At 41.0% G+C, this 16,455-nt stretch overlaps 1 protein-coding gene across 2 annotated transcripts in view; it reads left to right on the top strand.

Annotated features, from left to right (window-relative positions):
• Positions 1 to 16,455, top strand: part of GRIK2 (glutamate ionotropic receptor kainate type subunit 2) — a 786,155-nt gene that overhangs the window by 499,486 nt on the left and 270,214 nt on the right. For both annotated transcript variants that reach the window (XM_054974427.1, XM_054974423.1), the window contains exon 11: positions 10,309 to 10,532. In XM_054974427.1, the coding sequence (XP_054830402.1) occupies positions 10,309 to 10,532 (224 nt within the window). The remainder of the gene's footprint in view (positions 1 to 10,308; positions 10,533 to 16,455) is intronic.

The following is a 16,455-nucleotide window of genomic DNA, read 5'->3' on the forward strand; positions in this document are numbered from 1 at the left end:
TCAACATTGCAACCCTATGGCATCCTAACAGTAATATAAATAATAGTAAGCTACTAATTGGCAATATAATACTGCCAGTGTAATATTGGTCTTACCTCCTAAGATAATTATGTTGCATTTTTGAGGACAAGGAGGATGATAGAACCAGAATGTCGCTACCTTTAGATATGCTGATACATAAAGATCCAGTGTGATGTAGTGGTTAAAGTGTTGGGCAAAGATCTGGGAGACCCAGGTTTTGATATGGATGCTTACTGGGTGACCTTGGACCAGTCATACACTCTCTGCTTAAACTACCCCACAGGTTTTTGTGAGGATTAAGTGAAAGAGAGGAGAGACTATAAGGTGCTTTGGATCCTCTTTGGGGAGAAAGGTGGGGTATAAACAAAATAAACAGCCACAAGTACAAGGGAAAGTCATCTGGAGATTTGTGCTGAGTTGCCACCAATATTCCAATGAAACTCAGCTCTGTCTTGCATTACCAGGGAGGCTGTGGAAACTGTGGAGCACTGAGGGGGCACAGCCGCCTTATAAGGCATATAGCTCCGCCCCCTCTTACAATGCCTGAATGCCCAGGAAAGAGAGGCTGCCCCTTCTCCTTCCAGGGCAGCAAAGGATGGCACCCGGCCATAGCAGCCGATGGCTGTGGCCAGGGTTGCCACATTGTTGCCCTAGTCAGAATAAAGAGGCAGACACAAGGTTTGGGTACTAAAGGGTCACTTTATTAAAGCAACAACATAGACCGTTAATGTGGCAAAGGGGGCCCAACTATCGGTACAGGTCAAGCCAGTGGTCTCACTGGGACCTGCTCCTTTAACCTGTCTGGGTGAGACCCACTGCCTCAGATGCAAGCCATCCATGAGGCATGGTTTGGGCCCATCCAGCTAAGCAAAATGGTTCCCCCCTTAAAGCTCCAAACACCCCAAGCTCTGGAATCTGAGGGAAGGACTTGTCCAGCAGTTTCCATCTGGCAGTCTGCCCCCGCAATTGGGCTGTGAAGCCACAGCCACACCTGACAGACCCCAATTCCCCACCAATGGGGAGATGCCAAGGGTGCTCACCAGACTGTTCTCATTTCCCCCACTATAACCTGCCACCCCCAAGGTCAAGCATTGGCCTAGGTGCCCCATAGGTGGCATATAGCTTCGTGAAGCCCCAGCCGCAAGTCAGTTATAAAATTGTTGTTGCCCTTCATCGCTAAATGATCTCCATCACATCCGTAGAGGTTGGCAAATTCGGCCGTTATGCCAGGATGGGGCAAATAAGTACCCCATCCTGCCCCAAAGCCTTCTACAGGGCCTTATTGGCCTTACACCACAACCTCTTATTGCCTCAATAATGGCTGGCAAATTTTGCCTTTAAGCAGAGGTGTGGTAAATAAATGCCCAGACACTCCCCCAAAGCTTTCTGTAGGGCTCTGTTGGCCGTATGCCTAGCCCTCTCAGAGTTGTTGACCATACACCTAGACTTCTCAAGGCCTAGTGAGTTACAACCTTCTCACCACACATGGTGCAGACACATTGTGGACCAAGGTCATTACTACCAAGGTGAATGACCAGAATGTGAGGCAGAGGACCACACCTTCCCTTGAGCTATCAGGCCACTACTTGCCTGTGCGTTGCAAGTCTGTGTGCGCCTGTTACGGAAGGGGCTATGCCCAGAGAGCCACGGTCATTACCACATGGTGAATGACCAACGTGAGGCGGAGGACTGCACCTCCCTTCGAGCCTTCAGGCCTCTACTTGTCTGGGTGGTGCAAGTCTGTGTGAGCCTGTAGCAAAAGGGGCATGCCCTGTGAGCCAGCGTGAGGCAGAGGACCATACTTCCCCTTGAGCCATCAGGCCACTACTTGCCTGTGCATTGCAAGCCTGTGTGAGCCTGTAACAAAAGGGCTATGCTCTGACCAGCCAAGGTCATTACTTCCCCTGTAAATGATGAGGAGGCGAGGCAGAGAACTACATCTCCCCTCCAGCCCCCAGGCCACTACTTGCCAGGCACTGGGCACTGAGGTGAGGGTGTGCCCTACACGTCAGAACAACAGCCACATCCTATCGCTGGGCCTCCATGTACCACCCAAAGGGACCCCTGGGCATAGCTCCCAACCACCCTGGGGCCCAATAGCCTCCTAAGCCCCACTTACTTAGGCTCGGTTGCAAACATGTCACCTATAAGATTCATGTCATGAGCCATAAAGGCTCTTCATGAATGACTGATCCTTAAGGGATTAGGCCATAACAAAGCAGAGCAGCCAAAAGAAACGGTGTCACATCAAAGTTGGGAGGCACGCTAAACCAAAGCCACCATGCTTCCCCTCCACATAAACAGGCATACAGCACAATCAAAAGCTCATTGAGCACTGGGTAAAATGACAAAGTAGATAGCTATCAAAAGACCCTCAAGCAGGCATTGGAGAAGTTCTAAAGCATGTCAACTAGCAACAGGCCTCCCTCCATAAAATGACTCCATCTCAGGCAACAAAAAACGTTTGGCATGGTCTTCATGGGGCTCATTTCTGACTTGTCAGACCCACTATGGGACTGCAAAATAGTTAAATAAGAGGAGGTGCTTTGATTTACTTATTTTCACAATAAGTTGGATCGAACTAAATGTATCTGACTTGTTCTTCAGCTACCATCACACAAAACCTTTGCTGGTTCTTTAGTTTTTGACTAAAACTGAAGCCTCTCTTGTAGAATCCATCTCCTTTAAATTAAGGAGTTAGTTACAAGAACATTTATTTAGGATTACAGTTTAATAACACTAACTGCATTAGACCTAGTTCTATTTTGCATAGCCATGTGTTGACCTTTATGTTACATTCACCATGTGGAGCTGTATGAACCAGCTTTTGCACTGCAGCTGCTATGCATGGTAGAGCAGTAGATGCTCCATTTGCCTGCCTGTGGTGGGTAAACTCCTGCCTTCATCCCCAATCACATGACCTACATGGGGAATAGGAGAAAAAAATGGCTAGAAAATGGTCTCCATAGTGATGCTCGAGGAATTTCCCCATGGAGGAATATGGTCCCTATGACTCATTCCAGTCAACACTCTGGCTGCAGCATTCTGAACCAACTGACGTTTCTGAGCACATTTCAAGGGCAGCCTTACATAGAGTGCATTGCAGTAATATAATCAAGCTGTAACCAGGGCATGCACTGCAATGTCTAGATCTTTTCTTCCCTGGAAAGGCCACAGCTGGCTCATAGATGAAGCTGTTAAAAGGTGCTCTGGGCTCCAGCTGCCACCTGTCCATCCAGCTGTAGGTCCAGATCTAAGAATATCCCCAAATTACAGACCTGTTCCTTCAAGGTGAGTGCAACCATATCCAGAATGCATGCCACCTTAAATCTTGGGTCAAACCTGCTCACCAGTAGTACTTCCATCTTGTTGGGATTAATCTTCAGTTTGTTAGCCCCCATCTACTCCAAAAGTGCTTCCAGGAACCAGTTCAGGGTTTCTACAGCCTCCCTGGGATTAGCTGTAAGTGTGAAATAGATCTGAGTGTCATCCACATATTAGTGACAGGCTAGCTCAAATCTCCTGATAACCTCACCCAGCAGTTTCATGTCGATGTTAAAGAGCATAGGGGATACGTTATTTTATTTATATTGTAAGCCATCTTGAGTTCCTGCAAGGAAGAAAGGAGGATAATAAATGTTTTTAAAAATAAATAAAATATAAATGTATGACACTAAAGGATGTACACGCATCTGATGGTGTGAATTTTGATTCATAAAATCTTATGTGGGAATAATTATTTTTCAAGGTGCTTCTGGACTTCTGTTTAATTTTGCTGTAACTACAGCTCTAGAATTATTCTTCAAGTTAATTTATCAGGTATTGAACAGGTGTATAAACTTTTATGAAAATAAATGTCAAAGCTCAGTAGTTCACCATTTTATACATGTTTTGTGGCATGGAGTGTTTTGTTTTTAAAGTATGCTGTGACATTCTCTTACATTCCATGAGATTTACATCATTGTAAATTCAGAAATGTAGATTCATTGTGACTTAGCCTTGTGCACACAGAATTTTAGCTTCTTGAGGACTATTTCAAAAAGCATATTTACATATTTTATATTCAACCTTTGTTTTAAAAGTCATAATATTTTACTGTCTCAAATGGAGCTGAAACAGTAAGGTGGTGATTTTATTTTCTATAAAAATATAGGTGTTTACATATGAAGGCATGAACAGCTTTATGAGTGTCAAACCGTTTTATGACCTAACTTGACTTCTTGTTCCTGTAATTGGAAATAAAAAAGGAATAAAAAATATGCAGCAATGTTCAGAGCTGAAGGCAACCAGCATCACCATTTTTATATAACGCAGGCATTCTCTTTAGAATAATAACCATCATTAAAGTTTGTTAGAAGTTAGAAGCCTTCTCATCTGTACTTTTAGGACACTGCACATCTAGTCTTGGACAGACCTACTACAGAAGCACATTGGGAAGATATTGTCCCTGTTTAAAGCAATAAATACAAAATAAGATACAGTTAGTTTGTGATGTCAACTGCAGGTTTGCCAACTGGACCGTTTTTGAATTGGCATGATAGTTTTTCCCCCCACCCAAATGAGAGGGTTTTATTTGTTTGTTTATTTTTTATTATTGTTGCTGTAATGGAGGAACTAGGGTGTTACCCTAAAGGGAGATCTCCTTGTGAGTTGGGTGAATAAGCATTCAAGGAGATTCAGTGAGAGGGGATAACTGGGATTTCTCTACCGATGTATACCAGGATCAATCCCTTAGAGAACTCTCAAATAAACAGGCAGATGTACAACAGGAAAGGCTTCTTTATTTAAAGAGGACTAAAAAGCAATTAAGCAAGCATAGAACACACACAGCACACATACAAGGCTACATCTATCCACTTTTAGGGAGAGCAACTTATGTATTGCTAGCTACCATTCAGTATAAATGATTGGCTGTAGCTTAAGAGCAGACAAAAGAACATATGTCTTCATACAATGCATTAATTTGTTGCCACAGGATCTTGGTAGCAAATGGTTTAGATAGTTTCAAGAGAAGATTAGACACAATAGCTAAATGAAATATGTATGTGAATGGCAGATGCTTGACACAAATAGCTGAGTAGGTGTGTTGCCAGCCAGCCCTGCTTTCACAGTTCCTGGAACATCTGGTTGGTCGCTATTGAAAACAAGGTGTTGGACAAAATGGACTTTAAATAAGATCCAGAAAGGGTTTTCTTATGTCTTCACAATATGTTTAACCCAGTTGTTGCTAACCTTTGTATTTTGTCATTCTTACCAAAAAATCATTGGCAGTCTTTCATCAAGTATAAGTTAGAAGTAAGTAGATGTCATAGTCACGTCTCATACAGCAAAGATTTAGTTGTGCATTTAGTTGTATGTTAAAAATATTGTGACAGTTTCCTCAAAACTAGTATGAATTAGCATATTGATCATCAATATATCTAATTTTCAACATGGCCTAATCTGTGGACACTCAAATCCAGAGAGTGAAGCCATGAACAAAGATAGCTCTTTCTACAAATCTGAAAAAGACCCAGGTTTCATAAAAACCAGAAATCTAAAACAAAAAATATACAGGGGGGGTTTTAAAACCCATCATCATAATATAAGTGGCTCCTGTAGTTTTAAGAAACGAAGGCCCTTAATGGTTGTTGCTAGACAACCATATAATATTGCCAGCCTTCAAGCCTTGGTTTCTGTCAATAAAAGGCAAGGGGAGGAGCAAGGCCCTTTCCCTAGGCTGTTTTGGCTTTGGGGAGAGGACATCGCCAGGCCCAGCAGCAATCACTAGACAGCTTGCTAGGAACTGACTTGCATGACTCAGCTGGCTGCTTGCTACTGGTTCAACAGCAGCCACCTCATGATAGCCAGTGTGGTGTAGTGGCCAGTTTCAGATTAGGATATGGGAGACCTAAGTTCAAATCTCCACTCTGCTGTGGAAGCTCACATGATGACCTTGGGCCAGTCTCATACACACTCAGCCTAACCTATCTCACAGGGTTATTGTGAAAATAAAATTTATCAGAGGATAATGGCATAAGTTTCTTTGTATCCCCATTCTCGATAAAGGTGAGGTATAAATTGTTGTGATCAAAAGATGGAGGAAAAGAAAAAAAATGTGTGGTGTGGGGTATACAGGGGAAAGTGAGCCCCCCCCACGTCCTTGTGGGTTCCGCACCAGGAAATTAGACCCAGCAGCCAGAACCATGCAGAGTTTTCTCAAGGAGTGTCAGATAAAGGTATGTTAACTTGTAGGTAGGAAGAAGAGAAGGAAGCAGGGAAAAGGAGGTAATCTGTTGGGAGCTTTCAGGAAAGAACAGAGGAAATGGTTGGGGAGAGAAAATGAGATACCCCCTGCAACTTTTTGCTAGTCCCCTGCCTGTCATATTTATTTCAGCACATGGCCAAAAATGTGGATCAAGAAGATCTCTTGTATTATTATATCATGAGATTTCAACTGCCATTTTGAAGTTACATAGCAATCCCAGAAATAAAGCTGCAGGCAGGAATAGCATCTACTGGAAGAAGAGGAACAAGATGGAAGGGGTGGTGATGATGAAAATGATGACTGGAGTCAGTAATGGGCCGTCGTCACACGGGCATCTCTTCCGTTAAATTTACAGCATATAGCATCCTACCTGTTATCGGCACAGTAACGTTTCTTTGGGTCACCTAACGGCTCTTCGCGCCACCAGCTGTCCACAACGAAGCACTCTGTTCTGTTCTCTCTAACCGCACAGAAGCAGCTCCTCCCCCTTTTTTTTTAATATTCTGGCATTTAATTCCGCTATAACGGAATAACAGCATATAAACATTCCGTTAGAGCAAAACATTACGACCCTTTTGTTTTTCCAACTTTGAAATTATATAAATAGCCCTTTGCCCGCAGAAAACTCCCTGTCTGACGTGATCCCCATCGCTGAAGACTCTGCCATGGCGATTGAGTCATTTTTACTTCAGCAGAAAGTTTGCATTGTGTTATGTCGTTATGGCGTTATAAGGACATAATAAAATAAAAAAGGGGGGAGTTGCAGTAAGAAATGGATTCTGGGATTGAAGGGAGGGCATAGGACGTTGCGAGGCGAAATACATCGATGTGAGGCATTCACACTGAGGCACAAAATAGCGCAACTATCAAGCACAAAGCAGAAGAGAGAAAATCGCTACAGTGTTGGAATAAGGTGGGTGTCTGCCAGGAAATAGCGCCATTTTAGCGCTAAATAAAAGCCCGTGTGACGACGGCCATGGTTGCAATGGGTATGTAACCAAGCAGGTCAGTGTGAGAAAGAGAGAGGTGGCATTGTACAAACAAAAGAAAGAGACAGCAGGTGAGCAAATGAGGGAAAGAGGCCATGGCAGTGGGGGTGGGGGGAGGCAATGAAGGAAGAAAGGTAACAGCAAGCCAGTGTTAGAGAGATTATAATGGTTAAAAGTGCAGTAGAAAGTAGCAAGGAAGAAGTGGATGATGGGAGGGGGGAAACAAATAGTTGGAGAGGAATAAAGCAGGAATCTGCGGGGAGGATGGACTCAACCCTTCCTGTGAGTTTCTTGCAGATCTCCACTAGTTTGGTATCAAGTCCTGGCATTTTCCTTCTATAGGTAACACAGGTAAATCAAAGTAATGTGTCCCATCTGATCACAATAATTGGAGTTGCTTGTTGATACTACTCAAATGATGTTCTTTAGTAGACATTCTATTTTCTTTATGAATACTTTTAATATACGTTTCTCTTTATGAATGTTTGTCAAGGTTTAGTCCAAGTTAAGCACTTTCAAAGTCTACTGATATTTAGAAATGAATACAGTAAGAGAGAGAGTACGATAGTGCCCATGTACCCTGCTCCTCCAACCCCCACAAAGTGATGCAAATTCTGAATAATGCTTATTTGTATGCAAAGAAACTCTGTTCAAAGTTTTGCATCAATACATAATAGTCAAGAGTGGAGCCAGTTAAAAAAATAGTCCCAATTCTTTCCTGTTTCACATATTTATCTCTATGTGAAGAAACCCATGAAAATGCATATCATTTGAATGATTTCCAAACTAGTTTTAAAAAGTTGTAGAAGCAAACTGATTCATTGTTCCCTCTAGTAGGCACTCTATCATCAAGTCCACTGTCAATAGGTATTAAATATATTGGGGCCTCTTCAAGTATGCCAAAAAAGTTTGTACATCAAAAAAAGACACCCCACAAAATATCCTCATGACAACTCGAAATGCCCATTACTGATCAGAAGGCACTGGTGACTTTCACATTCAGCCTTTACGCACATTCATTACCTATTCGCATCCCGTGTTTTTCTACCTTTTACGTTTCCAAGCTAATCATGTGATGCAGCTCCAGGCTAAGTTAGGTTTTCCCCGGGGTATCTGACTACGGACATATTGCGACTTTTTCTTTGCCTCAGATGCTGAGCTTGAGTCGGTGAAAGTAAGTGTAAAATGTTTGCCTCTGCCCCCCCCCCTTTCCTTTCCTATTGCAAGTTGATTGGCCAGAGCAGATTTAACCACACCCACCCTCGTCAGCTCCCCTAATGCTTCTTTCACCATTGGGCAGCAGCCATTGCACCAAGTAGCAGCTCAGCTGTGCCCATCACTCGCCTCCTCTGCCCCCTTCCCTTCTCATCTCCCCATCTGACTTTTTTTTCCTGCTTCTGAAGGGCAGTATTGTTGAGGTGTCAAGCACTTTAAAACAGAATTGTGGGCATTTAACAGTTGTGGAGATGGATGCTTTCCCCAACACAAACCTAAGAAGATTTTCTTTAAAGTGTTCAGTTGGGACCTGGCTAAATGGAGTGGTTCCTCTTCCCCCCTCCCCCATTTCTGTCCTGCAGCCTTCTCTGCATGGAACCAGCTTTCTTTCTGGTTGCGGAGAACAGTAAAAAAGGCAGGGGAGGGGGGAGAGAAGGAAGATTATTCCATGAATAGTAGGCAGGGGGAGGGGTGGAGAGTGCAGCTGCCCTTGTGCTGTCTTCTAAGTAAAAAGACTCAAACTTTCAACAGTTGGGGTCAAACTAAAAAAAAAAGGGATGTGTATTCAGTAGCCCACAAAGATTGCAGTAGAACAAGTGAATATAAAATGCAACCCAGAACATGAAACTGTATCAGGAGAAGAGTGTAAAAAGGGGCGGTTCCAAGCCGTTGCAAAGGCTATAGGGCTGACTGCTGAGATCCATTGCTTTAAAACGTGAGTGCGAAAGGGCTCATGGAAAATGAAAGCTGTTGAGTTTCAGTTGAAGAAAAATAGAAGAAGAAATTTTTTTAAAGCTGCCAAGAAATATTGCATCCCAGAGTGATAGGTTTAATTCAGTTTCCTGTCCTAGTTGTCACCTGATCAGGGTGACATCAACAATAATTAATCTCCATCTGTAATTTCTTACGTCTCCCCAACTTTCAGCAACCTTGGAACTGTAACAAATCTAAAAAGGGGGGGGGAGAGTAGAAGTTGTGTTTTATCAAGAAAGTACAGTCGAGTTATAAAGTTAATGTCAAAACCTTTTCTTTTAAGTGTTTGCTGAGTGTAGAAGAAGTATGTTTAGTTGGAATGTGTAGAATTTCACCTAATGTTCATTTTTCTGCAAGGAAGTCTAAACTTTCTATCCTAAGTGACTCATATAAATTGAACTTGAAAATCAGAGCTCAAGACTGTGATTCAGAGAGCTGCTTTAAGAGTCAAAAGAGGTTGTACATCCCCAGTGGGGTTTTCTCTTCGTTGTGGTGTTAGGGGGAGTAATAGCGGTTTCTCATTTTGCTTTTCATACTGCCTTTGAAACCTCTCCATGTTTCCAATGTATTTCATCATAAAAAAATCAAAAGGTTCACTGCTCTGTGCAGAGCTAATTGCATAGTTCCCTGGCCAGAGTGCTTAAAACTATGAGCTTAATTCTTCCATCATGTTGATCAGGATAGGTTTATTAAAATAAAGTCTATGCTTTCATGCTTAATATCCATTATATTTTACCTGTTTTTTAAAGAGACCCTTTAAACATCTGAGAATTACAAATGATTTTTTTTTAAAAATCACAAATAGAAATTTTCTTTCCTGCTATCCTCCACATTTTTAACTGCATCTGTAAAAGGAGCAGTATTCTAAGCTCTTGGTGGGAGAGTAGTTGTATAAATCAACTTCTTTACTAGGAAAGGAGGAATAGCACAGCTTTAAATTTCAGCTTAATTGGTATAAACACAGGCTTCCCCAAGTGTAAAATCTATGTTTTGTTTAAATTGATTGCCTGCATCTGCCTGCTGCTTTTGACTTATGTCCTATTTCTCTCTCCCTCTCTCTCTTTCTCTTTCCCTTGCAAACAGAAAGCTGACCTTGCAGTTGCGCCATTGGCTATTACCTATGTTCGAGAGACGGTCATCGACTTTTCGAAGCCCTTTATGACTCTCGGAATAAGTATTTTGTACCGCAAGCCCAATGGTACAAACCCGGGCGTCTTCTCCTTCCTGAATCCTCTGTCCCCTGATATCTGGATGTATATTCTGCTGGCTTACTTGGGTGTCAGTTGTGTGCTCTTTGTCATAGCCAGGTAACATGTCAACCTTTTGTGATTTTTTTGGCAATTGTTACCTTTTTTCTTCAAGAATAATTGTCAAAAGTCACAAATTCTTTCTTTACGTCTTATTCCTGTTTCCTGATCTTTGGTGAGTAGAGAAAAACCAGTCTTACAAAGGGCTCTCATAATTAATTGCATTGTCCCACACAGTGCCATGCTATAAGGCCTCTATTACGTTAGTTGTGCCCCCCTCTCCTACAAGCATTCAATAGACGGGGTATGCGCATTCTGCAACAGCAAACTGGAGGATCTGAGCTTGATGTTTTTGGTGTTGGAGGCTATTCCCTCTCCCATCTCCTGCACTTAAGGTTTAACCATCAGCAAATGATCTGGATTGGCAATTAAATAATTGTGTGCATATGTGAATTTTAGAAAAAGCACATAGAAACTGTCCTCCTTTAAGGACAGCCTTCCTTTTTCTTTTCAGAGCTGTTATGATCAAATGATCTTGAGCAATGACTAATAGGATAATAAATTAATTTCTAAAGGAAAATATGTTAGACAGAAATTTAGCAACCAACAAGGTTATATTTGGATCACTATCTAGCATCAGATAGGGAAGACTCTCCCCCTGAAAATTTTTAACTGCAGCACAAGTTAAAAGAGGTAAAACCCAACAATTCCTAAAAACTCCTTAATTCCTATTAATTTTATTGGCATTAATTTTTTTAAAGTAATATTTTCTACAATTTAGTCCTGGGGAACTGGAGCAAGAAGTACTGCTCTTTTTTTTAAAAGCCAGATATTTAAACAAATGGCTCTCCTGGGAAGACTAAAACAAATCCAGGATATATGAGCTCCTTCCTGAAATCTTCTGTTGTTTGTTTTCTCTGCACCAAGAGACTGGAATAGGGTTGCAACGTCCTCCAGGGTCTAAACTGGGGCACTGGGGAGGGGGGTTGGTGGGGTGTGCTGATGTGCTGTTATCTTTCAAGTGCACTCTGGAAAGCTCCCATATCACACTGGAAATGACATCATTCTTGGCACTACATGAAAGTGACAGGTTGTGCTGGGGCCAATTTAGTAAATATCAGCCCCAAACACTAAATTTTAAGCTGATTTTATTGAATTGTCTCCTGCACGACCTGTTGAATCCACATTGCCCAAGGAATGATGTAATTCCTGGTGTGATGTGGAGGCATTCCAGAGTGCACTCTGCTGGTCGCATCCCATTCCTGGGTCTCTCTCCCCCACCAGCCAGGTGAGAGCTGGTGCAGAGGGTCAAGGGCATGGAGGCTGGTATCGAAGGAATAAGGGTTACCTATGACATTAATTTCATGGGAGTTGCTTCCACTTTGAAGTGAATATGGACACCTGTTTATGTAGGACTTCACTCTGTGCTCAAAATCTACTTATAAGTCTTTAGGCTGGACACAGAGACTGTGATCCTGAACACAGTGAAGCTGGTAGTATTTCAATAATCTGTGTGTACAAATTAACTCAAAGTGTTCAGCCCACCACTATTAGTGCACTATATTGAAGACTGTATGATGAAGCCATTGTATATTATCTCTGATCAGAACTGTATGGCCAAAGAAGCAATCCCCTTGTTGCTTCGTTGAATCCAGGTTCTGATTTCTTAGGGGGGTCTTCCTCTGAACTTTCCAACATCTGTTCACTCTTTGAGTGTCCAGTTCCCTATTGTTCCTTTGAGGTATTTATTGTCTATTAATGTTATAGAACATATATAAACTGTTTTGCTTTAGTCATACATAGAGAAGCATGACTAAATAGGGAGGCTTATTAGGACAGTGGTTTGAGAATCCCTATTATATAAAGCACAGCTAAATAGAAATGATGATAAATGTGTTAGAGAGGGCATGTGTAGTAATGCTGCCTTGCTTGTCATTTAACAGATTTTTGGGCTTGCCTGCTCTTCACATTTGTATCTTCTTGATTACCTATGTTTATTTTCTAATGATTTTTTTAAAAAATGTGTTCCTGTTTCTTTGGCACAGACACTCTCAACCTTATGTGTCCTCTTTTATCTCTCTGTTCCCAGGGAAGTTTGAATATAATTCACTTTGGATACTAAAATGTATGCTAGAGTTCCATAATATTTCATGAGTACTACTTTCTCATTTTTGTAAGAGATGTTCTAATTTCTGTGGCAAATTATACACACATAATTTATATATGTGTATACACATATACACATATTTTATAATATACATTATACAGTATACACACATATTTATATGCACATACCTATATAAATTACACACACACACACATGCAAACACATGCACATACGCACGCTAAAAGCTATATGGGTAATACACTGGAAAAAACTGGGTGTGTTCACACACACATACATAAACATCACTAGATGACAGAAACATCAGTTTTTAACAATTATTTGATGATGGCTACAAATATTGGATAAATGAATTTTTAAAACACTTCAAAGACTTTAAAGTTACCACAACCAAAAATAAACTTAGGAAGTATGGTACAAAAGAGAAAAAAATGTTATAGATTAGTAGCTTGTTAAATTATAGTAGCAAGAGGGTAGGTATATATAGTTAGTGCTCACAAAGGAAAAGTAAACAGTGTAAATGAGATACTGCCCCGTGATACCTATTAATGTATTAATAAATGATATGAATTACAGTGGAGTGGATCCAGCCATCCTCCAAGTAGCCTTTCTCCAGCCTAAGGAGCCTTCCTCTATTTTAAGTGGTTCTTCCTCTAAGGAAAGAGCTGCTTGTTGGAAGAAGGCTCCTTAGATTGAAGGAAGGTTTCAAACTTTAACCAAAAGGAAAGGTAGAATATAAATATTTTAATACATAAACAAATAAGTAGATGAACTTTGCTCCATGGAATGGTAGGATAGGGGCAGGATTCACCCCACTGAACAGAAATTGAAGGGTTCCAAGAAAGCTAACTGAACAACAAAATAGAATATGTAAGATTCAGTGTAAAGTTCACATAATACACACTAGAACAATAGCCAGCAAGGCTTCACATTTGTTGTGACTGTCCAGGAAATGAGATCTCAAGAGGAAAACGTCCTGAAAACATCAGCGAGCCTTGTGTATGTTAAAAGGAAATCTTATGTTTAGGAATTCAAAACAGATTAAAAACAAAAATGTTTTCACTGAGACCTGTTCAGACAATGTCCCCAAGAATCTGAGTGGGCTTGTACTTATTTTCCCTGTCATTGTAGTAGAAAGCCATCATATGGACAAGGAAGTCTGTTTTTGTTTATAGATGGGATATCCCTCACCCTATGAGAGAATGAGTTTAATTTTACTAGGTCAGGGTTATTTTATGTTCAATGCACCTCTTGCATAGGATTGCCATCCTTCAAGTAGTGTGTGTAAATCTCCTGGAATGGCAACTGATCTCCAAACTACAGAGATCAGTCCCCCTGGAGAAAATGGCTTCTTTAGAGGGTGGACTGTATGGTATTATATCCCATTGGTGTCTCTCCCCTCCCCAAATCCTGCCCTCTCCAGGCTCTGCTTCCAAAATCTCCAGGAATTTCCCAAACTGGAGTTAGCAACCCTACTTTTATATTTGTTTTGGTACTTTTTCAGCATGAGGAGTGCTTCAGAGAACTGAGTGTGCAGGAGCAGTTGCCCTGAGTAAAATTCTGCGAATAAAGTACAACCTGAAGAAGCACAGGCATGTGTGACTTAGCCTAGTTATATTTTGTATTATTTTTGTTTGAACAAGATATTATTATAAAGACCCGCTTTCAGTATACTGAAAGTTTTTTTCAAGTTAACTGTAGAATTCAGAAGTATTTTAAATGTATGGAATTATATTTCTGAAAAATGTTCAAAGCCCTGTGTTTGTGTGCTGCATTTTAGCCCATAAGCCAAGTAATGATCTAGAAGTTGTGCTATGCATGCATTTTCTGTGAGTTTGGAAATAGCCAAATACCTACCCTCCTACAGAACAATTTCTTGTACAGTTTTAAACAGGCTGATAAAACTATTATTATACAGTGGTTTGTTGTTTAATTTACCTTCCTGAAAATGTTTTCTTGCATAGGAAACATATTTTATGAGCATTTAAGCACTCCTTTTTCCCAGTTTCTTTCTAGTTCTTGAAATGTTTGTTTGTTTATTTATTTATTTATTTTCACTTTTTATTCCGCCCTCCCCACATTTCTGGCAGACTTAGGAGGGATTACAAAATGCATAAAGGTTAAAATATATAAAACAGTTATTATAGTTAACAATTCTAAAAACATCCAATTTACACAGTTAAAATACAATTAATGTTCACTTTTTCTCTCTCACTGAGTATGAAGGGATATTGTCCCTGCACCATATTTTAAAGGGCCATTTTGAATTTCTCTGTCTTGAATTTCTCTGAATTTCTTGCCGTGTTCTGTCAGATACTGAAATCATTATTCTGATCTGAAACCATTATGAACACATACTGCTGTCAGTTTATGGCTTCATTTTGACAGGAAATTTTATTAACACAGTTTATATTTTATTATAAACACAGATATGTGTATCCATAAAAGTTCAGCCAGAAATAGCTTTCACTAGAGTATACTGTAGGGGTGAGCACATATTCAGATTTCATGCTTCGGGTTTACTGAAGCAGGGAAAAATATGGGGAAAACCTGAATCCTGAAGCAAGAAGCCACTTCAGCTTTGGGTATTTAAACTTATTCAGTATTATTAGGAAAGATCCAGCCATTGTTTCCAATGGGAAACGCCACTCTCGGCTATTCAGGGGTCTGGGGGCATTTTCTTTCTTAATAATACCAAACTTTCTGGGGACCTTTTCCTAACTCCCCTCTCACAACCACTCAGGTTTCAGGAAGATTGGACTTTGGGGGCTATGTTATGGCCCCCTAAAGAAGGTGCCCCTATCCACCTCCACTCGCCATTATCCCTATGCAGAAAACTAGGGTGGATTTCTAGGTGGCTGGGGATGGCACTTCGCAGGCAAAATGCACCAAATTTGTAGGAGACCTACTCCTACCTGTCCTCTCATGACAATCCAAGTTTCAGAAAAATTAAACTTCAGAGGGGGAAAATTTTTAGCCCTCCCCAAAAGATACCCCTATCCTCCAATTTAAATCTCTGCAGCATTTTTTAAAAAGTACTCTCCTTCCAGAGAACCCCTTCTGAATTTCACTCACTCCATCTCCAACCCTCTCCTCCCCTCTCCCATCAGGTAAAAAAAGGCACAAAAGCACCAGAAAGCACTTTTTCTCTTGCTGTTCCTTAAGGAACGGCAAGGGAAAGAGTGTTGCCGCGCTACCCAAACCTTACCAAAGCATTCCAAAGTACTTCGGTAAGCTTTCCTTCAGCATTTCTGAATTGCTTCAGCTATGCTGAGACTGATTCTGAAATGCTGAGTCTTTCCTGATTTGGCCCGATTCATGTCAAAAACCCAAATCCTGAACCCAAAATGCATACCCCTGTTATACAGTACATATACTGTATACTGAGTTGCCCCGTGGTGCAGAGTGGTAAGCTGCAGTATTGCAGCCCCAGCTTTGCACACAACCTGGAGGAAGCTGGGTTCAAAGAGCCAGCTCAAGGTTGACTCAGCTTTCCATCCTTCCAAGGTCAGTAAAATGAGTACCCAGTTTCCTGGGAGTAAAGTGTAGATGACTGGGGAAGGCAATGGCAAACCACTCCATAACAAAAGTCCCCCCTTGGGTTAGTAATGACTCAGTGCTTGCATAGGGGACTACCATTACCTTTACCTACTGTATACTAGGGGTATGTAAATGATTTTCTTTTTTCTGAACAGTAGGTAGGTCATTCTTAAGTAAGATTCAGATAGTACTAGCATTTATTAGCACAGTAAATACCCAATTCTAAACTAAGTAACTAAAATAACTAACACAACATTATTACTTGAGGACTGTAAAATTGTCAGCCAAAGATTTTGCTTGTAGCTGGTGGTGGTGGTA

This window comes from Eublepharis macularius, chromosome 1 (genome assembly GCF_028583425.1).
Source record: "Eublepharis macularius isolate TG4126 chromosome 1, MPM_Emac_v1.0, whole genome shotgun sequence".
Lineage (NCBI taxonomy): Eukaryota > Metazoa > Chordata > Lepidosauria > Squamata > Eublepharidae > Eublepharis > Eublepharis macularius.